The sequence below is a fragment of the Bos mutus genome, chromosome 9 (genome assembly GCF_027580195.1).
Source record: "Bos mutus isolate GX-2022 chromosome 9, NWIPB_WYAK_1.1, whole genome shotgun sequence".
Classification (NCBI taxonomy): domain Eukaryota; kingdom Metazoa; phylum Chordata; class Mammalia; order Artiodactyla; family Bovidae; genus Bos; species Bos mutus.
In genome coordinates, this window is record NC_091625.1 from 94,400,556 (window position 1) to 94,426,005 (window position 25,450).

General features: G+C 40.2%; 1 protein-coding gene across 3 annotated transcripts in view; it reads right to left on the reverse strand.

Annotated features, from left to right (window-relative positions):
- Positions 1-21,951, reverse strand: part of SERAC1 (serine active site containing 1) — a 54,267-nt gene extending 32,316 nt beyond the window's left edge. For 2 of the 3 annotated variants that reach the window (XM_005900378.3, XM_070376962.1), the window contains exons 1-7: positions 21,822-21,951; positions 9,392-9,510; positions 8,579-8,670; positions 7,453-7,489; positions 5,086-5,222; positions 1,933-2,022; positions 377-508 (exon numbers count right to left, since the gene is read on the reverse strand). In XM_005900378.3, the coding sequence (XP_005900440.2) occupies positions 377-508; positions 1,933-2,022; positions 5,086-5,222; positions 7,453-7,489; positions 8,579-8,669 (487 nt within the window). In that variant the 5' untranslated portion in view covers position 8,670; positions 9,392-9,510; positions 21,822-21,951. The remainder of the gene's footprint in view (positions 1-376; positions 509-1,932; positions 2,023-5,085; positions 5,223-7,452; positions 7,490-8,578; positions 8,671-9,391; positions 9,511-21,821) is intronic. The other variant, XM_070376961.1, reaches the window with a different exon arrangement.
- Between the last annotated feature and the right edge of the window lie 3,499 nt (positions 21,952-25,450).

Genomic DNA, 25,450 nt, shown 5'->3' on the forward strand with positions numbered 1-25,450 from the left:
AGCACATATCACTTTGGTGCAGCCAGCAATTAAAATATATCTCATTAAATAGGAATGAAAAAACATGCCAACACATTAAGCTATACCTATCAGAATCAAGAGTTTCTCCCATCAAGTATAAAAACTTCATTCTGGGAGAAAGTTTATACAAATATATCTACCTCCGTTTTCAGGGGGTTCTTACCAAACACCCCATGGCTACCAGGCCAGCAGGTTTCGTACTTTATCACTGGAGTTTCTTTTAAAGTTTTTGAAAATATTTTTTACACATGTTAATATTTCCTGAATTATTCTCCTTTGATGTCTCTGGCCCTTCATTTCACATCAGAGATCACGAGCTTGCCAATGTGTGCAGCGTGCGCTGACGTCTCCTTACCGTGCCAGTGACGGGCCTCCGACATCTCCTGGACGGCCTGCAGTCGGGCTGCTCTGTCATCCGACCGGCTCTTCCTCAGCAGCAGCCACACAGCGCAGTCGTGATCTTCTATATCGACTGTACTAAAAGTGTCTTCGCGGTAACAAAAAAAAGACAATGTGAACTGCTAAAACGTTTTCATCCTCACATGTAAGAGGGTAGTTTGTTAAGTATCTGAAATCTACAATAGGGAAGTTAAATCCATCGCCAGGTGTTGATAATGACTGAGGCTTATTCTCAGTTCTGTCATATTATGATGTTTCATTTGTTACGTATAATATGTACATGCTTTTGTTTTATATATTATGTTGGCTTTCACAATAAGGTCTTTGTTTCTTTTTGGCTCCTTTTCCCTAAAGAAACTTTTTATTATGAGAAATATCAAGTATATGAGATAGATTAAAATAATAATACATTAACAGCCACATGTTTACCACAATTAGATTTAACAAATGTTCTTATTTTGCCATAGCTGTTTAATCTGCATGGTGTGTATAATTTATTTTACTTTTTTGCTATGCTGAGCAGCTTGTGGGATCCTAGTTCCCTGACGAGGGATTAAACCCAGGCCCTTGACAGAGAAAGCGTATAGTCCGAACCACTGGGCTACCAGAGAATTCCCCTGGATGTGTATATACTTTTTTTCTAAACTGTGTAAAAGAAAGTTGCAGAAGTAATGATATTTTACCCTTTCATAATTCTAAATGCATGTCCTAAAAATAAGCCTACATTCTCCTATATAATCACAATGCCATTATAACACCTAAGAATACTAACAACAATCTTCCAGATCGTCTAAAAATCAGTCTAACTCCATCTTCAAATTCCTCCACCTTTTCTCAAAATATCTTTAGAGCTGTTTAAAAACAAAACAAAACAAAACAGGATTTTGTTAAGTCTCTTTAATAATTCTAGAAAGTTTTCCCACCTTTCCTTTTTCATCACACCAACTTTGTAAAGAGATCAGGTCAGCCCTTTTACAGGGAGCTCCACAATGTAGATTTGCCCAATTGTGAATCTAGATTTTTGATGCAATATGAGAAAGCATGGAAATGATTTTCTAACAAATAATTTTGAAATATTCATCAAGAGAGTCTCAATATTTATTTGGGCTTCCCTGGTGGCTCAGAGGGTAAAGTGTCTGCCTGCAATGCAGGAGACCCGGATTTGATCCCTTGGTCAGGAAGATCTGCTGGAGAAGAAAATGGCAACCCACTCCTGTACTCTTGCCTGGAAAATGAATCCCTTGGATGCAGAAGCCTGATAGGCTACAGTCCATGGTGTCACAAAGAGTCGGACAACTATCTAAAAATAATGCATCCATAAAGACAGAAGGAAAAATCTTTCCAAGGCATCAAGTCCTTAAAATTAAGTATAGCCCAAGAGAACAAGGTTATTCAATGTTCCATAGCTACAATAAATCTTAGCACAAGAAATGGAAAAAAAAATCTCAGGTTGATCATTGAATGACTTTCAGATTACTGATAAGGATTCTCAATTAAGTATGTGATACTTACCAGCAAATGGACCCCGAAATATCCTGGCTGATGTTGCTAATACTTTTCTTACTGCTTTGTGAAGCTCTTTTCTTGCCTGGTAGGTGATTCCTAGAATGATTACAGATGTAAATAAAATCAAATAGGTACTCTTAATGCTGTGCTCCAATACTTCAAAGAAAAATATATAAATTAAGTTCTGATTTTTTAAAAAGAAAATGTAAAATAGCATCTTTCTTTTTTTACTGTCACTATTAAAGCAACTAAAACCATTATGGGAACACAGAGTCTCCAAATTCCTACCCCGCTTCCAAAATTACTTTCCTAGTCAGGGAAAAGGTGAAAACAAAACAAAAGCAAACACACTAACTCAAGCTAACAAAAATCCTCATATACAACACAGGATTAACTATATTTGAGAAAATGTCACTTAAAAATACCCCTCTCACTGTGATGGATTCATTTTGATATTTGGCAAAACTAATACAATTATGTAAAATTTAAAAATAAAATTAAATTAAAATTACACACACACAAAAAAAATACCCCTCTCAAAGCGAAAATTAGAGATACGTGACTAGTGAGATTCAGCTTTACTATATAAGTAAATTACATGCTATAAAAACTAGCTGTGTAATTGATGTAACACACCATGAAAGCATGCTGAAATAAGTAGGGTACACTAACAATACATGCAGACTAGAAAGGGCGGTGATAGATACAGCTGCAGACAGGGGAGCAGCAGAACCTGCCCGACTCGGGGAACGTAAAGTGCTCACAGACATGGTTATTCTGGCTGACGATGTACAACAGGCAGCTGTAAATCTAGTGTGATGACTTGCCAGGCTACCCATATCCTGATGAAAAGATACTCTGTTCTAAAAGTTCATGTTCACCAAGCAACCATCTGATTACTAATTGGGTTTCTATCTGACCTAAATATGGAGGAGGGAAGGGTTTCGACTAGTAGAGCCAGGTTTTCCAACCTTAATGACACATTTTTTTTTTCCCTCTGTAAATAAGTTGGCATTCACATTTATGAATCCATCCCATGAGTTTAGGGTGCATAATAATAAATGCCTTAGACAAAAATACCTCTGAGCTAAGTGACAAAAATCATGTTTTCATGTTTGCTAAACTGAGGACCAGCGTCTGAACTGACAGTCCTCGTGAAGTAAAGAACTCCAAGTGAAAGTGAAACTCGCTCAGTCATGTCTGACTTTTTGTGACCCCACGGACTGTACAGTCCATGGAATTCTCCAGGCCAGAATACTGGAGTGGGTAGCCTTTCCCTTCTCCAGGGGAATCTTCCCAACCCAGGGATTGAATCCAGGTCTCCCGCATAGCAGGTGGATTCTTTACCAGCTGAGCCACCAAGGAACTCCAAGTTTAGACTAAAACAGTTGGCTAGTCTTCACCTGACTTAGTTATAGGAGAGCTGCAAATTTGGGTTAAATATGTGAAGTCCAAAATTTGATTTTCAATTAATTCCTTAGCAACTTGGTTCTTACAGGTCTGGTTATTCTTACAGTTAGCTGAACCTCTTTTATTAATGTTGTATTCATTTTTTAAAATTTTTATAGTTTTTTCTTCAAGTTTTATTGCACAACAATTGACATACAGGTCCGTATAAGTTTAAAGTAAACAGCATGATTTGAACATCTATCATCTCATGGATACAAAATTAAAGACATAGAAAAAAAATTTTTCCTTGTAAGGAAAACTCTGAGGATTCATTCTCATAATAACTTTCATATATAACATACAACAGTGTTAGTTACATTTATATTCATTAATGTACGTTATACCCTGAGTACTTATTTATCTTATAACTGGAAGTTTGTACATTTTGACCACCTTCATCCAATTCTCCCTGCCGCCACGTGCCCTGCCAATGGTAAGCACAAATCTGATCTCTTCTCTATGAGTCTGTTTGTTCTTGATGTATAATTGACTTACAACATTGTGTTAGTTACTGGTATTGTTGTTGTTGTTTAGTTGCTAAGTCCTGACTGACTCTGCAACTCCATGGACTGTAGCCTGCCAGGCTCCTCTGTCCATGGAGTTCTCTAGGCAAGAATACCAGAGTGGGTTGTCATTCCCTTCTCCAGGGGATCTTCCCAACCTAGGGATCAAACCTGTGTCTCCCACATTGACAGGCAGATTCTTGACCACTGAGCCACCAGGACTGTTGATATCACAATATAACAATCACTGGGGCAGGAACTATGGATTTTTTATATCCTTTATTTTTCTACTTCTCTCTGTTCTGTATCTAATCCTCCTGATCACTTTTAAAACTGGGTGGTTGGGGAGAAGCTTTTCCTTCACAAAGTTATTTCATTTTAGTTTGATACAGTTAGTATGGCTGGGAGACAACTAAGAAAATTTTCCTTTACTGTGAAACATTTTAGTTCTAATTTCTGCCAGTCACATGAAGTAATTTCATACTTCTATATATTTCAAAATGATCAGCACACTAAATCTAGTTATCATCTCTCACCATACAAGAGTACTGCATAATTACTGACCACATTCCCCACACTGAATACTTTATATCTGTAACTCATTTATTTATAACCAAAAGATTGTACCTCTCAATCTCCCTTGCCTATTTCTCTTCTTCCCCAACCCCCACTCCTCTGGCAACCACGTGTAGGTGTTCTGTATAAATGATTTGGTTTCTGTTTTGTTTACTCATGTTCGATTTTTAGATTCCACATATACATGAAATCACACAGTATTTTGTCTTTCTCTGTCTGACTTATTTCAATCAGCATTATACCCTCTGGGTCTATCGTGTTGTTACAAATGGTAAGGTTTCATTCCTTTTTATGGCTGAGCAATATTCCGTTGTGTATATACACACACATATCTTCTTTATCCATTCATCTATTGATGGGCACTTAGGCTGCTTTCATATCTTGGCTATCGTAAATAATGCTGCACTGAATAGAGGGATGAATAATCTTTTAGAATTTTCTTTGAATAAATACCCAGGGATGGAATTGCTGGTTCTAATATAGTTCTATTGTTAATTTTTTAAGGAATCTGAATACTGTTTTCCATAGTGTTTGTACCAATTTACATTCCTAAATACTCATTTTTTAAATTCAATAACTAACTTCCATTGTTCACAAAGATGGGATTACTTTACCATGACCATGAACTTACCATGATTTTCTGTTTTATCTAAAGAAACTGTGTGCACATATATATATGACTTCATTTTTTCTCTTTCTATCACTTGAGTATCTAATGTCAAAGACTTCTTCAAGGCCAGAACTTCATATGTAATAAATAAAGAGCCTCTTAAAAAGAAACAAAAAATTCATCATAAACATATAATCTAAATACAACACAGGAGCCACTCTTTTTTAATAAGCTTTCTGTAGAACTTTTTCTTTCTTTTTTATTGGGAAACATAGTATGAATACGGTAATGTGTATATAACATACATTATACATATATATATACAAATGTATATACACATTTCAGCTTAACAAATAATAAGAAATATCTGCATTACATTCCCAGGCAAAAAACATTAACAGTACCCAGAAGCCCACAGTGCGTCCCTCCCTGATCCTGACCCTGTCTCTCATCTTTATAGCCAATTATTATTCTCTGATTATAATAATATCCTTGCTATTCTTTATAGTTCACCACCTAAACACGAACCTTTAAACAACAAGGCCTAATTTTGTCTGTGAATGTCAAAGGAATGGAATCTCACTGTACGTACACTTTAGTCCAGCCTTCTTCCTGTGAGATTCACCCATGTTGTTACATGTATCTCGAGCTCAAGCATTTGTATTTTCACGTGGCATGTGATTCATCCACTGTGTGGCTATATAACGACTTACTTATCCATTCTACCACAGACGGGCATTTAGGGAATTTCTGTTTTGAGTCAATTACAAACAGTGTGTTATATACACACCATATACTTCTGCACTGTAGGCATGTGTATATGTTCCTCTAAGATACATACTCGTGTTTTTTGATACATATGTTCCTCCAAGATACATACTTAGAAATAAAATTATAGACTTTCTGAAAGTATTTATATATTGTTCAACTTTACTAGATAATGCCAAAGTGTTTTTTAAAAAGATTAGTCAATCTGTACTCCTTAACACCAGCATATGAAAATTTCTTCTCTCCTAAGCATTAAACCTAAAATCAAATATTTGAAGTGAAACACAAGGACTGCTCTGACGACCCAGTGGTTAGGACTCTGCCCTTTCACTGCCAAGGGCCCAGGTCCAGTCCTTGGCTGGGAAACTAAGATGCTGCAAGCTGCACGGTGGAGGTGGGGGGAAGCAAACTGGAATTTGTTTTTAAGTGAAATACAATGTTGTACATCCTAAAGTGCAGGATTTTTTCCCCTAGTCAGACTGACCTACACACTCCTTATATCCAGACAGAAAGGCTGCACTCTGTGAACTCAAGAGCTTAGAAACAACAGTTATATGAAGCCTTTTCCCAAGCTTCCTACCCTACAGCAAAAGCAAGGAAGACAGAAAGGCCAGACACCACCAGCACCAGAAGAATGGAGAGAAAGCTCTCGAGAGTCATCACCTCTCTGCGGGGATCAACCAGGGCAGCCAAAACAAACAAATCTATTCAGTATTTTTATCACATGTTTCATGAAAGACAAAATTCTTTACTAGAAATTGTGATTTTTCACAATATTCCTGAATTTTACTATGATATAAACAAAGAAACTGCATCATAGAAAAGAATATAACATGTATCTTTTGCCTGGAATGAGTCCAAGGAAAAAAATCCTCTAAATATGTTCTGTCTTACCTTATAATGTCATGGAGAAATGTATGTATTTGGATAAAATGGCAAATATATCTACTTTATCATTTTAGTATCTAAGACTTGATTTCATATTCACACTAATGAAAAAGATTATTATTAACAGAAACACTAGAGCAGCATTGGACATACACTTAATATATATCCATCCCTCCTCTCCAAAAAGAAGAAAAGAGAATGAAAAATAACAACCTTTGGAAGAAAATCACTCCATTCATTAAACATGTGCCTCTGAAACAGCATGAAATGGGAGTGTCAATCTAGTGGTTTTCTCAGTCAACCTCAATTCCTTTCATAACAGCTTTATGGTGACTCAAAGGACTTTCAAAAATAATTTTGACTATAGTTGATTTCAGCTTTCTTGAACCTCTTCATAACCTAACACAAGATGTGATCTTAGGTATGTGAAAGCTAATCAGTGAGTGCCTGCTCTGTACTTGCCAAGTGCTTTCCTCAGAGCAACAGTGCCAGGGCAGAACTCCCAGATCTACACTTAGATCCAAGAGAAAACACTCCTCAGGGCTTAAAGTAACTGGCTCAAGACAACACTGAAGTGACAGAACCAGTGATTAACCAGTGATGAATCCACATGTTCACAGATTCCAAAATCTATACCCTTTCAGTACCCCTATGCTACCTGTAAATTCCTTCCACTGAGCTCTCAAACAGTAGTATAATGAAGTCAATTAACATTTCACAGTTGACACTTACCCTAAAATAAGTGATCCAGTAAACTTTATTATATTTCCTTCAAAAAGAAAGGGAAAAAAAGACAATGTCAATGTATAATTTGTTGGATGTATAGAAGCTTTGTTCCGAGTTTTGTTCAAAGCTTCAAATAATGCTGCCAAGAAAACATTTCTCCTCCCTACTGAGGGTTAAGGAACTCTCCACTGACTTCCCCACATATCAGCCCAAACATTCCTCCCAAGTTCTAGGAAACAGTTCCAGAACAGGAAAGAGGATAATTCCAGGAAGTCTTCCTTATTCCAAGATGGCTTCCTGGACTTCCTGAGGAGCAGCTGGTTTGTTTCCTCCTATACTGCTGGCCCTGTTCCTTCATACTAGGATGTTTCTTTTTCACTAAGCCCTGGAGACAGAGCGCAGACTCACAGCCTCTTCTGCTGCCCTACAGTATATTCACCACTCTTGAGTTTGTTCCGCTAGAAATGATGAGAGAAGAAAAGCTCCCTTCTCTGTTCCACTCCTTTTTGTATTTTTAAAATACAAAATCACAGAATTTTCCAGATGAAAAGGATCTATCCTAAAAACTGATCTCTCTTAAAGACCAAAAGGAAGCTCCATGAGGACAGACTTTGTCTTATTCAATACTGTACCCTCAGAGCCTAGTAGTACCCAGCACACAGCAGAATGAATGAAAGATGGCCTAGGTAATACTCTCATTTTACAAATAAAGGTTAGTAATAAACATAAACATTTACAAATAAAGACAGGACATTGGTGCTAGACCTTAAGTTCTTAGAGGGCAAGCGAAACATCTTCCTGGCTCTCCACTGAATTCCCAGAACCTAATACATGGGCCTGGCGCCAGTGGTATAGGAGCTTAATAAACAGCTGCTGAAGAATGGAGTGAGACTTGAATTTACAAGGATGAGTACGAACCTGACAGGAACAAAGGGAGGGGGAGATTCCCAAGAAAAAGGACTATGCATGCCTCTGGGCCTACAACTGGGGGTGAACCATCAGTCCAGAAAAGTTGTAAACAAATCTGAGATTTATCACGGATTAAATAAGTCTTTGCGGACCACCCTGGAAACTTAACCAGAATTCTATCACTGTTTCTACAAGAAAATACTGTCGTTTAAACTGTACTCACTGATATCTCTCCAGTATGTGCTGCTTTTTGGCGGAGGAGTAGAGGTTCCCATTCTTCTACAGCAGATGACACAATAAGCAGCCAGGGACATTCTGTGTATTTAGAACAATTGTAACAGATTTAATTTAGCATGTAATTAAAATATTTCTTTTAATTATAAGAACACATCATTACAGAATAGTTCCACTGCTCTAAAAATTGACTGTGCATTCTATATTCATCCCTTCCCTCTACCTTCCTCTAAACCCTGGCAAACACGGGCCTTTTTACTATCTCTATAGTTTTGTCACTTACAAAATGTTATTATAATTGGAATCATACAATGAAGAAAAAAAAGAACATGTCACAATCACAGTAGATTGACCACAGAGTTAGATGTTTCAAGACTTGGAAAAAAAACTTTTCTATTAAAACAAAATTTCTCCCTTAAAAATTTAAAGCAGACTTATTAGAATAGTATTTTGCTGGTACCTTGACAATTATTATTCAAACCGTATCCAATTGTGAACAATGATTAGTAGGAAATAGGAAAAGAGGTTATTGAGAATATCAATATAGGTGTCAAAAAACTTTAAATGCCTTTGATACATATTCATATAGATAGATACTTATATTTATCTTTGGTGACTGTGAAGTCCCTACAGAAGTGAAAAGCACTCTGAATGGAAGATATACTTAGGACCCATGGAAGCGTTTAGCCTTTCTTCAAATCCTTTAAGATGGTACCCAATATTGTTTAAAATCTTTGAAATTTAATTGTTACTTAGTGGCATCCTGACAAAGAAGATGCTGCTCAACTATCTAATCACTCACCTTTCATGCAACGATTTAACCAACTAAGTGAAGGTGATCTAAATATGATGCGATGGTTTTTAGAACACCTCAGTATTCTAGAATCAGGCTGTCTCCGGATGAAACATTTCTTCTTTTTTCTTTTGGAATAAGAGAAAAGAAAGAAGATGCCTTGAGGAACTCGTAAGAAATGGTCTTTGGTTTATTTTAATACAGTAAAAACATCTGGCAGCCTTACAGAGAGTAGAGGGAAAATAATCTAACTAATGCTTGGTGTAAGAAAATCTGTTAGGAATAACACAAAATAAAAAGCTTAAAAAATTTTCTTGTGGTTCTAGTACATCAACTGATTAAGCAAACTGTTTAAGCAACAGGTAAACTTGTAAAGATCACTGTTTTAAAGGTCACTGTTTCTTATTTTCTCACTTGTTTAAAGAGTTGCTGTCACTTCACAAAAATTTTCACAGTATTACCTTAAACACACACACACACCTGAGCAGGTTGCCCTCCACCACATCCTGAATATGTCTGAGTGCAGCAGAAATCTACTCCATCTTCCTTCCCTCTAGATTTCCTCAAATGCCAACACTGGCCCTTTCAGCTTTTTCTAGAATAAGCTGCTCCATATCTAATTCTCTAACGTTCAACTCTCTCAGTATCTAGACTACTTCCAGTTCACTGCTCTCCAGCCTCAACAAACCTTCCATCTTTGCCTTCCCGGGAGTGAGCAGCTATCTCATGGTTCTACTTCCTTCCAGACTTGCCTCAACTCCAGGGTACATCACTTCACCTTCTTTCTACCTGCTCCCTCAACACACCAGTTGAGTGAGTGAGTGAGTGAAAGTCACTCAGTTGTGTCCAACTCTTTGCAACCCCATGGACTATAGTCCATGGAATTCTTCAGGCCAGAATACTGGAGTGGGTAGCCTTTCCCTTCTCCAGGGGATCTTCCCAACCCAGGGATTGAACCCAGGTCTCCTGCATTGCAGGTGGATTCTTTACCAGTTCAGCCACGAGGGACGCTCAGCAGAGCCCTCCTCTTTCTAGTAATACTATCCTGCAGCCCCAACTTGAAACGTGTTTTCTCTGTTCCGACACTTGGGACAGCCAAGACGGGGGACAGGGGCCACAAGACAAACTGGGAGTGGGCTCCCAGAATGATCTCTGCTGTCCCTGATCGTTTCTCTCTTACCCTCACAGCAACTGCCCTAAATAGCCACGAACTCTGCGAAGCGGGCTATGCTCCCTTCATCCCTTTCAAATGATTTGTCTCTCACTTCGCTCAGAAAATGAAGCCTATGAACTCCTTCAACTTCTGCCCCCATACCTACAAGCAGGGATTGACTGAGGTATTGAGGGAAATAAATTGTATTCAAATAGTGGGGTAGGAGAAGGGTTGGAAGTTCCTTTAAAAAAAAAAAAAAACTACACACAAAACCACAAATATCAAATTAGGTACTAAAATGAAAGTAATTTAGAATGAGAAAAGATACCACAATAAATTCCTGGAGTCCTAGAAATGTTGATACCTTTCTTTTGGAGTTTCATTAGGTAATCCTTCAGAAGTGCTTACAAAGAAATGCTTCGGGATTATACTCTGATCTTCCTCCCTCCCTAAGACATGACAGGTCCTACCAATTCTGAGTGCTCAAAGGTGCCCATGTGGTTAAGGCACCCCCAAGCCTAAGCTTCATAATATCACAGGAAATCTACCCTGGCTGTTTTTTACATCGTTATCTGCATCACCTTCTCCAGATTGCAAATGGACTTTTATCAGCACTATTCTTTCCTATTTCTGAGGAAAAGGTCTCATCCTTTCTCACGGGGAAATGTATCATCTATGTTCTCATCTCTTTCACTTCCACAGGGACCTTGATCCATTCATTAACTTTCTCTTCTTTATCTTCACACACTCTCTTTCAGCTCTTTCTACTCCTCCCCTCGAAATACTAGATGTCCAGTGTTCTCCCATCAAAACACAAAAACTTCTCTCACCTCCTCAAGTGGTGGCAGTCTCTTCACGCCCACGACTGCTCTGAACATCCACATGCTCTGCCAAGCCCCGACCTGACCTCCAATCCGCCACCACTTCTCTTTCCCATTGCACGTCTGTCACCTGCATTTCTTAAGACTCTTTCCCCAGTGTGTCTTCCTGAAACACTAGACTGGCCCTCCCCAGGGTCACCAGTGAGTGACATCTTTGCTGCGAAAGCCACTTTTCAGTCACCATCTTCCGGTCTTTGTCTGAAGCGTTTGACTGCTCCCTCTTTCTCTCCTCTAGCTACTGTGACACCGGGTCTTCTAGGCTGAATTCTCACATTTCTGGCCACTCCATCCCATTACTCACTTGGCAAAAACTTACTAAGCACCCACCGCCTGCAGGGGATGGAAACCTGAGATGTGCCCTCAATGGGCTTACAGCTGGCTCTGCTGCCTCTGTGCGTGCGTGCATGCATGCTACATCGCTTCAGTCGTGTCCGACTCTCTGCGACCCCATGGACTGCAGCCCACCAGGCTCCTCTGTTCTTGGGATTCTCCAGGCAAGAATACTGGACTGGGTTGCCATGCCCTCCTCCAGGGGATCTTCCAGACCCAGGGAACAAACCTGAGGCTCTTACATCTCCAGCACTGGCAGGTGGGTTCTTTACCACCAGCGCCACCACCCAGTCCTTAAACGTCAGTGTTGCAGTGGGTTCCACCTGAGGTCCTCTTTTTTCCTCATACTATCTTCTCGTGCTAAGTAATTTCAGTGTTTTCATAATAAAGTTTTACCTGTAAGCTTATGATTCCCAAACTTCTATAACTATTTCTATTCAAGTCTCTCTGCTAAGCTTCACACACATATTCAGCTGCCTAGTGCACATTTCCACTCTGAAGCACCACAAACACCCAGGTTGTCTGAAGTCAAATTATCATACTCCTGAAACCAAATATCCCAAGACCATTTACTACCAAAACATAGTTTTCACACTGATTAGAAATGACTGCTTGCTACACCAAGGTCTAATCTACCTGGGGTCCATTTCTGGAGTTCTGTGCCACTGTTATATTTGTCTAACTCTGCATCCATGATACAATGCCTTTCTTAATTGCCATACCTTTAAAATAAGCCGATAGCTTCTAGGTAAGCACCCCGCCCCTATTCTTTTCACAATTATCTTGTCTATTGGGATTTTTATGGAACTGAATTGAATTTACAGACTTAATTTGGGAGAATTGATGCTTTTGAACTGTGGTGTTGGAGAAGACTCTTGAAAGTCCCTTGGACTGCAAGGAGATCCAACCAGTCCATCCTAAAGGAAATCAATCCTGAATACTCATTGGAAGGACTGATGTTGAAGCTGAAACTCCAATACTTTGGCCACCTGATGCGAAGAACTGACTCATTTGAAAAGACCCTGATACTGTGAAAGATCAAAGGCGGGAGAAGAGGACAACAGAGGATGAGATGGTTTGATGGCATCACCAACTCAATGGGCATGAGTTTGAGTAAACTCCAGGAGTTGGTGATGGACAGGGAGGCCTGGTGTCCTGCAGTCCATGGGGTCGCAAAGAGTCGGACACGACTGAGCAACTGAACTGAACTGATATCATATGGAGCCTCTCCATTCATTAAAAGTATTATCTTCAGTTCTTCTTTTAGATCTTTTGTAATTTTCTCCACAAAGGTCATGCATGGTTTTTCTTTGTTTCCTCATTTCATGGAAAATTTCAAATGTATACAAATGTGGAGAGAATAATAAAATGAATCTCTCATCACTCAGCTTCAAAACTTATCAACACAAGGTCAACCTTGTTTCATCTACACCTGCTCTAGCCAAAAGAACTTCTGCACGAAAGAGATTTCCTACTACTAATGTGAAAATATGCTAATATGACTGAGGAACTGTCATTTCAAATTTTAAATTTTAATTAATTTTAATTACCCACATATGGCTAGTGGCTATAGTATTGAACAGTGCAATCTGTAACCTACATTCACTCCACCACCATAACACTCAATTATTTTGAAGCAATTCCATGATGTCATGTCTTATTTAACCCTTAAATACTATAGTATGTTGCTGCTGCTACTGCTGCTAAGTCGCTTCAGTCGTGTCCAACTCTGTGCGACCCCATAGATGGCAGCCCACCAGGCTCCCCAGTCCCTGGGATTCTCCAGGCAAGAACACTGGAGTGGGTTGTCATTTCCTTCTCCAATGCATGAAAGTGAAAAGTGAAAGTGAAGTTGCTCAGTCGGGCCTGACCCTCAGCGACCCCATGGACTGCAGCCTGCCAGGCTCCTCTGTCCATGGGATTTTCCAGGCAAGAGTACTGGAGTGGGGTGCCATTGCCTGCTGAGAAAATTAACCATCATTATTACCCTCTCCAAAAACATTCCTCAGTATCATCAAATGTCCAATGAATGTTTCAATTGTTTCATAAACTTTGGTTTTGCACTACTGGACTATTAGAATTAGGATCTAACCAAGGTCCACATTAGGCTGCTAATGTGCCTCTTTTTTAGACTCACTTTATTTCTATAACTACTAATTTAGATTTTTCTTTTCTTGAATTAGTCTTGATAATATTTATTTTTCAAGAAAGTGGGAATTTAGGTTTTTCAAAATCATGAACATAAAGCTATTCTTGCTTATTCCTATGATCTTTTTATCCCTAAAATTGCCTTTTTTCTTCCTAGCATTATTTGTTTCTTTTTTACTTTTCAGCTGTCTTCTAAAAGTTTACTAATAGAAAATGTTATTAATTTTCTTCATCTATTGGTTTTGCTGAGCATCTCTGTTTTACTTTGTTTTCTATTTCTGCTCTTCACTATCTTCTTTCTTTCTTTGGATTTACCCTGTCCTTTTCTTAACGTCTTCAATAAAACTTAATATATTAAGAGCATTTCTTGCTGTTTCATAGTGCATTTAAAACCATAAATTCCCCTCTAGTTTTGCTTTACTTCAATTTCACAAGTCCTGATATTTCCACTGTGTGTGTTTAGTCGCTTCAGTCATGTCCGACTCTGCGACCCCATGGACCATGGCCTGCTGGACTCCTCTGTCCATGGGATTCTCTAGGCAAGAACACCGGAGTGGGTTGCCATTTCCTTCTCCAGATCTGACCTGAGACAAGACCTCCTCCAAGCTGTGGATTGTTTAGTTCTGTTTCCAGTCTTTAAACATGAAATTTCTAAAGATTATCTTTTCATTGTGCTAGATGGCATAGATTCTTTGGAATTGTGAAGACATGCTTTGCCACCTAATTGCAACCAATATTTATAAATGTATCATATAAACTTATTCTTTGTTATGGGCAAAATTTATAATATCCATTATAGCAAGCTCATGAATTTTGTTGTTAAAAGGTATCTATGGCTTTACTAAATTTTATCTGCATGATCTTCTAGTACCTCAGAGAGGTTTTTAAAAATTCTCATCCTGGTTTCTTATCCTTACGGTATCCTTGGACTTGTCCATTATTTCTTTAAATTATTTATTCATTCAACAAATACTTGAGCACCTATAAACCAGGAACTGTTTTAAGTACTGGAGATACAGTAATGAATATGAAAACTATGTACCTGCCCTCATGCATCTTACCTTCTACTATAGAACCCCCTCACTGTGCCAAACGAATATGGTCATATTTTGGTCATGATGTGAAAAGACATGTCATTAGGTGTATAAAAACTTAAGACTGTTGGAACCTTAGTACCCTGTTCATCATCATATCTGATCCCTCGTTATCCCTATTAATATTTATTGCCTTAAGTTCTATTTCATGTTAATATTTACTTTCCATTTTTCTTTCAACATGTGCATCATTTTCCCCAATCATGCTTATAGTCTTTTGATATCATATATATTTAATTCCAAAATCTTTTAACAGATAAGCTTAATCCATTTACATGTACTGTATGTGGGATAAATCAAGTTTTCTTTATTACCCTTTAACTGGTTTAAAGTTATATCATTTATTTCTATTCATTTAAAAAATACATTTTTAACATGCTACATTAAGTATAAACTTAAAGCAATACAAAAATTCTCCCAAATGAGAATGCTTTAAATCTAATCCAATCTCTATCTTTTTAGGTATTTTTGCCTACTATTTTAATTCCACATTATTTTTAAATACTCCAATGGGAGTCTGTTAGACACTTCACTAATAGGAACAGTTTCATGGACTATGGAAGTTATAAAGCAGACATGCAGGTAGCGACCTCACAAGAAGTCTTACAGGCAGAAAGTCTAGTACCAGGTACTTCCTCCAAAAAGGCAGAAGTTATCACTCTCACCAAAGCAGGATGAAGTATATCATACAGATGTCCCCCATCCAAAAAACCTGGAAAGAAGTACTCCCAGAAAACCAATCCCACCCAGTGGGTGGAGCCTCATCAGGTTTTGCTAGTAACTAATTCTTCTGCTAAACTTGAAGATGTTAAGCCTTGGATTCATCCAAGTGAAGGAGGATCCCTCCTGGCCATCAACACAATAAAGGGGAAAGCTGATGCTGAAAGCCCTTAACAGACTTTTAACTCTTTAGAAGAAACAGGAAGAACAAACAGGATGGCTCCTAACATTAAGATAAGGGCTGCAACTGTTTGGTTGCTTGAGCAAAGTTCTCTTATCTGATCCTGGAAACTAGTTCGGACTCTCAAGATCAAGTTACTTTACCCTTTCACTATAATTACACTACTTTGGAACTGAAGTACCCATTTCTGTCACTCTCTAATTTAGATTCAGCCTTTCAGTTCAGTTCAGTTTAGTCACTCAGTCGTGTCGACTCTTTGCGACCCCATGAATCGCAGCACGCCAGGCCTCCCTGTCCATCACCAACTCCCAGAGTTCACTCAGACTCACGTCCATCGAGTCGGTGATGCCATCCAGCCATCTCATCCTCTGTTGTCCCCTTCTCCTCCTGCCCCCATCCCTCCCAGCATCAGAGTCTTTTCCAATGAGTTAACTCTTCGCAAGAGGTGGCCAAAGGACTGGAGTTTCAGCTTTAGCATCATTCCTTCCAAAGAAACCCAGGGCTGATCTCCTTCAGAATGGACTGGTTGGATCTCCTTGCAATCCAAGGGACTCTCAAGAGTCTTCTCCAACACCACAGTTCAAAAGCATCAATTCTTCGGCGTTCAGCCTTCTTCACAGTCCAACTCTCACATCCATACATGACCACAGGAAAAACCATAGCCTTGACTAGACGGACCTTTGTTGGTAAAGTAATGTCTCTGCTTTCCAATATGCTATCTAGGTTGGTCATAACTTTCCTTCCAAGGAGTAAGTGTCTTTTAATTTCATGGCTGCAGTCACCATCTGCAGTGATTCTGGAGCCCAAAGAAATAAGGTCTGACACTGTTTCCACTGTTTCCCCATCTATTTCCCATTTTCATAACCTATGGTACTATATAGGGCCCAGACTAAGGCAGAATTTTTTGGAGTGATTGTCCCACAATCGGCTAGGGGGAGCTCGTTGTGGGTGTGTGTCAACAGGACTGGATGGCAGCATCCTCTGCAGGGTCCGGGTTATAATGTGAAGTGCTGTCTGCCACTTGTGTTTCCTGTTGTGCTTTGCCCTCACACGTACCAGCCTTTTTTTTGCAGGTGGGCCCCATCCTCAAGGTTACCTCCTGCCTCTGCTAGCCCCTGACCAGAATCAGTTTGAAAGTGAAGTCGCTCAGTTGTGTCCAGCTCTTTGCCACTCCATGGACTGTAACCTACCAGGCTCCTCCATCTATGGGATTTTCTAGGCAAGAATACTGGAGTGGGTTGCCATTTCCTTCTCCAGGAGATCTTCCCGACACAGGGATTGAACCCAGGTCTCCCGCAGTGTAGGCAGACACTTTACCATCTGAGCCACCAGGGAAGTAAGATAGTTTAACCGTGCTCAAACCCACAAAAGACGTGGAATGTTACAGGAGGCCAGGCGGACCACAGAAACCATACTGAATTTGGGCACCACCCTTACTCATATTACTGTGATCTGGGGCACCTAATACTTTTCGGCGAATACTCTTTACCCGAACTGCACCCAACCAATCACTCCCCAACTGAACCAACACCTGTGGTGACTTGAGCAACACTGGCCAAAACCTAAGAGAAGAGAGAGATACTGAGGGATCTGGGGCTGGCTAAAGGGGATGAGCCAGAGAGGAATGGCCACCAAGGAATACGGTTATGGAAAAGAAAAGGGACTATTAATGCAGATAGATGGATTAACAGGGCTACTATTTCAGGAAGAAGGGACAGGTGAAGAAAGCAGCCTAGAAGACAAATGATACTCTGAGTCAATGCACAAATCAGACCTAGAAAATAATGGCAAAAATGCTAAGAACCACTTCTGCGAACGGGCTGATAGAAACACACAGCAGAGCTTACTAAGCATGCTGATTGAACCAGAAGCCAAACTGGCATCTAAGCAGTGGTCCACTATACTGGGGGGTAGAAAGTCAGAAGGCAAAGCTTTGGGAAAACCCATGCCCTCCTTGCCCCCTAGGACTATGGGATATTTTGAGCAGTAACTATAATTTCTGCCACTGTGCCGTGACGGCAGCTGTTCCCTGGATTAACAAAAAGGGGCTGTAGGCAAAGGGAAAAGGAACACTTGCCAGAGACAGCATATACAGCCCATGGGGAACCACTGGGCCCTCATGAACAAACTGTGCCCCAGATTCAGATATGCAGCTCCAGTTCTAACTGTCACTTCTTGTCATGCATACAGGCTTCTCAGGAGACAGGTCAGGTGGCCTGGTATTCCCATCTCTTTAAGAATTTTCCACAATTTGTTGTGATCCACACAGTCAAAGGCTTTGGTGTAGTCAATGAAGCAGATTTCTTTTTTTTTTTTTATTTCTTTTTCTATGATCCAGTGGATGTTAGCAATTTGATCTCTGGTTCCTCTGCCTTTTCTAAATCCAGCTTGTACATCTGGAAGTTCTCAGTTCACATACTGCTGAAGCCTAGTAGAAGGATTTTGAGAATCAACTTGCTAGCATGTGAAATGAGTACAACTGTATGGTAGTCTGAATATTCTTTGGCATTGCCCTTCTTTGGGACTGGAACGAAAACTGCTGAGTTTCAAATTTGCTGGCATATTCACTGCAGCACTTTAAAAGCATCATCTTTCAGGATTTTAAATAGCTCAGCTGGAATTTCATCACCTCTATAAGCTTTGTTTGTAATAATGCTTCCTAAGGCCTACTTGACTTCATCAAAATTGGGAAAGGTATGTCAAGGCTATTTTTAAAAGGTTAAATAAGCAGGTATATCACCCTGCTTATTTAACTTCTATGCAGAATATATCATGCAAAATGCTGGGATGGGTGACTCACAAACTGGAACAAAGATTGCAGGGAGAAATATCAACAACCTCAGATATGCAAATGATATGACTTTAATGGAAGAAAGTGAAGAGGAACTAAAGAGCCTCTTTGATGAAGGTGAAAGAGGGGAGTGAAAAAGTTGCCTTAACACTCAACGTTCAAAAAACTAAGATCATGGCACCCAGTCCCATCACTTCATGGCAAACAGAAGGGGAAAAAGTAGAAACAGTGACAGATTTTCTTGGGCTCCAAAATCACTGCAGACAGTGACTGCAACCATGAAATTAAAAGATGTTTGCTCCTTAGAAGGAAAGCTATGACAAACCTAGACAGCATATTGAAAAGCAGAGACATCACTTTGCAGACAAACATCCATCTAGTCAAAGCTATGGTTTTTCCAGGACTCATGTATGGATGTGAGACAGGAGTTGAAGTTCATTTTTTCCCCCTCTATATGAATAGCCAATAGGCCCAGCATCATTTGTTGAAAACATTTCCCTATCCTCATTGAATCGACTTTGTGCCTTGGTTGAAAATCAATTGATTAAATAAGTAGGGCCTATTTCTGTACTACACTGCATTCCACTGATCTATTTGTGTACCCTTATGTAAAATCACACAGTACTGATTACTGCAGTTTTATAATAAATCTTGGGGCTTTGCAGGTGGTGCTGGTGGTAAAGAACCTGCCTGCCAATGTAGGAGACATAAGAGACTCAGGTTCGATTACTAACTAGTTAGTAGTTAGTGATTCTGCTTCTGTAGACAAGCAGTAGTAATGATGGCATGATAACATGAATATCCCTGAATTGTACACTGTATGTGGTTAAAATGGTAAATTTTATGTGACATGTATTTAACGCAAAGAAACAAAAAAGAAATCTTTCCCAGAAACAACATAGCCGCCTATATTTTTTTCTAAGTATTTTTCAGGTGTGTCTTTCACACTTAGGTCTTCAGTCCATTTGGAAATTGCTGTTATAAATGATGTGAAGTAGGAATCCAATTTTGTCTTCAATCTATATGGATACCACATAGCTCAGCATCATTTACTGAATACACTGTGCTTCTGTACTACTACTTGGTGGTATACTTCCATATGTATATGAGCATGTTTCTAAGCTCTCTCTTCTGTTCCACGGGTTTACTTTCCTGTCCCTAAATCAAGACCAGTAATTAAGCCAGGAGTCTTGATTATTATGGTTTTATATTGTTTTGATACCTAGAAGGCAGAGAGTTTTTCTTCAAAATTGAGTTAGGAATTCCGGGTGCTCTGTCTTTTCATAGACATATTAGGTTCAACATGTGAAGCTCCATGAAAAACCATATTCCAATTTTAATTGGAATTTCAACAAATCCGTAGATTTGGAGAAAATGGACATCTTTATAATACTGAGTCTTCCTACCCCAAGAATATGGTGAGTGAGTGATAGTCACTCAGTTGTGTCTGACTCTCTGCAACCCCATGGACTGTAGCCCGCCAAGGCTCCTTTGTCCATGGAATTCTCCAGGCAAGAATATTGGAGTGGGTTGCCATTTCCTTCTCCAATGAATATGGCATATGGCTGCATTTACTTGGGTCTTCTTTTATGTGTTTCAATAGAGCATTATAATTTTCTCCTTAAAGGACAATGTACCTTTAGTTTGATCTATTTCCAGATACCTTCAGTTTTCAATACTGTTATGAATAGCATCTTTTTATTATTAAAATTCCCAGTTATTGCTGGTGTGTAGAAGTTACTCTTTTATTCAGAAATCTGCTTGAATTGAAGGTCATTTTTGATGACCTCCTAACAAACGAAGCCCTTCCAGTTCTTCATTATCACATCCTATCAATTAACCTTCTAGTTATCTGATTTTTAGTGTCCTTTTCCCTGCCTATATTTAAGTTGCCAGCTCACATTGTAAGTTCAATGTCTAGAATAGGGTCTGACATATACTGCACAAAATGTTTGTTGAAAAAAATGGCGATTTTAAATCTAGATGATTTGGAAAAACAAGGGAAGAAAAGCAGATTTTGAAGTGATGGTGAAGTAAGGTCTAATTCAGGTTGGGAGGAATTCTTTAGAATTCTCACAGGTCATTAACATGCAGGCATCCGGCCACCACCTGGAGCACAAGCATAGAGGTTTGATGTGATGGAACTGATGAGACAGTGAAAGAGGAGAATGCATTCAAGAAAAAAAAAAAAAAAAGAAAGAATATATTTAGGAACAACGAGAGTTGGGGCAGATTAGAGAGAGGGAGGGAACGAGCATGAGCAGCAGCATGGAAACCAACCGGACCGGAAAGATTTGAAGCAAAGAAAGAGGGAAATAAATAAAAGAGCCAGGTTCCTAAATTACATGAACACACAATTGGAGAAGTACAATTTCACCTAAGGAACAGAAAGCAAGAAACCTCATTTCTCGACTGGTAAAAAAACAATTAGAGCTCCAATACATTGTTGTTCAGTAGCTAAGTGGAGTCCGACTCTTTGCAACCCTATGGATTGCAGCATGCCAGGCCCTTTCTGTCTTCCACTATGTTCCCGAGTTTGCTCAAGTCATATCCATTAGGTTGGGTGATGTTATCTAACCATCTCATCCTCTGTTCCCCTTCTCCTCCTGCCCCTAGTCTTTCCCAGCATCAGGATCATTTCCAATGAGTGGACTCTTCCCATCAGGTGGCCAGAGTATTAGACTACAGATCCGGGAATCTGGGGAAGGAAGTAATTTTAGAACTCTCTGGGTCTTTCCTCCGGGCTCGGAGGACCCATTAGCATTCAATCTTATTCATCCTCTCGCGTCACAGCTATAGAAGCTGTGGTCTGAAAGGTTCCGATCTGAACTGCGGATACTTGTTTCCTCCTCATTTTCACCATCCTTCCTGTGGCCGACGGTACCGGCAGGTGCTCTCTGGGCCTGGGACTTGAATTAAGAGGAGGGTGGCGACCGGGAAAGCAGAGCTGGGTTGCCGAGGCGGGGAAACAGGCCCTCACCTCACGCCCAGCGCCGGGTCAGCGGGTCAGCCAGGGGCCGCGCGCCCTCCCTGGGGCGCCCCGGCCGCGCCGCGTCGCCGCCCGCCGCACGGCCCGCAGTGCCCGGCTTCGCCGAGGCCTGCATCCGCCCCCACCCACGAGCCCAGCCCTACCTTCCTTACCTGCCGGCGCACGGAGGCGGCTACAGTCCCCTGGCAGTTCTCGCAGGAGCAAGTCCGCGGGGAACCCGCCCCAGCCCACCGCTACCAGTCCCCGCCCCTCCACCAGTAGCGGGCGACACGTGACCCCGCCCTCACCTCGCCCCGCCCCGCAAGAAGCCCCGCCCACGTCCCTCCTCCTCGCCGGCGCGCCCCACCCACGAGGCCGTCGCGGTCGCTATGACGTAGGAGGCGCATGCGAATTCGGTAGTCCGTGTCTAGCCGCTGCGGGATCCGTGGGTGGAAAGGTGCGTGGCGTCGGCCCTCGGAGCCATAGGGGAGCCTGGGGTGCGTGGAAGCTCTGTGGGTTTCCAAGAAAAAAGGAGGAGAGGGAAGAGTCCCAGAAACCTGTCTTTCAGGTTGCGGGGATACAGGGTTCTGTCCTCTTTCTGACGAGGCCGGGCGGCTGCCCCGCGGCAGTTGAACTGTGAATTTCTTTTGCAGGGGGGCATTGCCCAGCGCCCAAGTGTGGAAGTTTAATAAGAGTTAATTTGGCGTGCGGTGAATGGGTTCCTTACCTTCGAGCGCACGTCATTGGGGTACATATTTTATTTGGCAATATAACACAAGATCTGGAGACTTGGATTGTTCTTTTTCTGCTGGTAGCTGCGACTTAAATCTTTTTGCTCCATCTCATCTGTAAAACGAGATGGTCGGAGCCCCCATATAATTTTTAAGGCCCCTTGCGAAGCTACCATTCTGTGACTCCTGTCTCCGAGAATTTTACTTTTTATTATACTTCTAGGTGGGAAAAAGAAATATTTTGAATAATGTACTTGTTCTAAACCTGGATTGGCCACATTGCTGTGGAGTTAGGCCCCATTACGCTTTCATTAGGATTGACTGGGGGTAGGTTTGTTTGCAAATAAGATTTGTGCATTGTTACTATCCCAAATAGACTCGTTTGAATTTTGTTAAAAGATCAGAATATCTGGATGTTTTCCTAATGTTAGCTCTATGTTTTCATAGACTTATATGTTTAGTCTTGGCATTTAATATTTTGCCTCTGTTCAGAAGTAAATCACCGAAGGATATTGAAGTTAATGCTTTTCTATTTTGTCACCTTAGGCTTTGTTAGCATTTTTAGGGTCATCAGCACCTTCTGACTGGGAAAAGATGGTCAACGTCTTGAAAGGAGTGCTTATAGAATGGTTAGTAGTTTTGATACTTATTAAGTTTTAAATCCGCACATTGAGTCTTGATTTGCATGTGTACTGTTTCCAAAATCCATTTTGTTTTGTTCTTAAGATCTGAATGAATCAAGTCTTTCAGCTTTCTCAACTTCATTTTTCTTGCTTAGTAACTAGTGGGACAAATTTTGTTGCTAAGTTTCTTCCTAGTGCCAGTTTTCAGCATCTCTGTTGAATTGATGTAATTGGTGTTATTTCCAACAAATTGTGGTCAGTGGCAGGCAGCATATATGTTAAATTAACCCTCTTTAGGGGAACAGTGCTTGTATTTTCAAGTCATCAGTGATTAACTAGAATTTTAGGGCCTGCCAAAGTCACACAGACTTTGGTCTTTAAAAAAGAGAAAAAAACAGGAGAGCCAGTTGGAGGTTTCTTAAACTAGGCACACATTCCAAAGGCGAAACTAAAAGCTGTGGGCAGAGTTAGCTCCTTAGAGCTAAAGTAGGGCTCAATTATCCCCAGTTTGAAAATCTGAACTGCTGGACCAGTCTTGCTCAGTCTCCACTTTTTTTTTTTTTAAGCCCCACCAAATAATTCTGTTTCATCTGGGAATCCTGCCCTGATTGTCTGAAAATACTACTGTCTACATTTCTGTACCTCTAATGTGAGCCATCATATGGATGATGATACTGTTTCTGTGGTGGCAGCGTTCAGGGAGGAGCAAGACCAAACCCTCGGATATTCTGACATTTCAAGCAGCACCATCCAGTAGAAATATAACATGAGCCCCATATTTAGTCTTAAAGTTTCTAGTAGCCACACTGAAAAGTAAAATGAAACAAGTGCAATTTATTTAACTCAGTATAGCTGAAGTATTTCATCAGGTACAAAATCCTCAAAGTTCATACTAACACTTCAGGATTGTATTAAGTCTTTTTCCATGCTGCTGCTGCTAGGTTGCATCAGTCGTGTCTGACTGTGCGACCCCATAGACTGTAGCCCATTTCCATAGTAGAGCTTCAAAATCCACTGTCTTCTGTACTCTTATAGCTAGTCACAGGCTAGCCATATTTCAAGTGCTCAGTAGTGATGTGTGACTAGTGGGCTGCTTTATGGATAGTGCAGATTTAGCTTGAGTGGAAACCCCAAAGATAATTAAGAAAACAGCCAGTGAAGTGGAAGGGAACCTAAGGGAACGTTTCACGAAAGCAAGTAGGCTGTGTTAAGTGGTGGTGAGAGGTTGAGTAAGATGAAGACACTGGAGGTCATTGATTTTTTTCTTTTTTTTTTTAATCAGAGCTCCAATAATTTAGTGGAAAGGTGGGATAGATACTTCAGAAAGGGGAAGGGAGGAAAGGAAGTGAGACTGTTTGTCTTGATAATGAACAAGTGAAGTCGCTCAGTTGTGTCTGACTCTCTGCAACTCCATGGACTGCAGCACCCCAGGCTCCCCCCTCCATGGGATTTCCCAGGCAAGAATACTGGAGTGGGTTGCCATTTCCTTTGCCAGGGGCTCTTCCTGACCCTGGGATGGAACCCAGTTCTCCCGCATTGCAGGCACATTCTTTACCATCTGAGCCACCTGGGAAGCAAAGGGATAGAGAAATGGGTTGGTCACAGAGGAAGGATTGGTTAAGATACTCTGCTGCTTGTTACTCTCACTATTTTAACGTGAGAGACTAGAATGTTTGGTGATGGAAGTAAATGCTAGAAATGAGGGAAACGTTCACTTGGGAAAGCCAAGGGATGGATCTAGATCCCAGAATTCCAAGCATACTGCGCGGTTGTCTTTTGGAAAACACTTCTGAGCTACTTGTTTTTTATTTTTCTTATTACTTTGTCATAGCTAATAAAAACATTTTTCTCATTGGTCTTTTAATGTTATTTTTTTTAACACAGAGGATCCACACACACATTGTCAGCTGTTTTTCCCTTTTATTTTTTCCAATTCTTCCAAATTTAATCTTCCTTCTGGATTTGATTGGTATTTACCTCTCTCCTAGGGTCTTCATATTTTTCTTTTAATTAATATTTTGTATTTCATTCATCTGGAATTTATTGAGAGGAGGGGCAAATTAAATTAGCTGTCTTTTTTTTTTTTTTGGTCGATAGCTGAATAATTGTCCAACATTTATTTCCTTCCCTCATGATGTGTGATGGCTCTTTTATCACATCGTCTTTCTGTCCTTGCTACGCTCCCTAATCCCATCCCATATCCATTTTTTGTCATTCTTACCTATTCAAGAATAACCTGGGAATAATTTAGTTTGTTTCCAAAATAGTCCTTTTGGAATGATGGTTTGAATTGTATTACACACATGCGTATATATTTTTCAGTGATAGCTGGGAAGCATTTTAAAGAGCAAAACTTTGGGTGACTCATTAAAGTTTTGGTGGTAGGCTTTCAGTTTTAGCCCTAAGAACAGAGAGTGCAAGTTTGTAAGAGGAACTGAGGTACTTTTT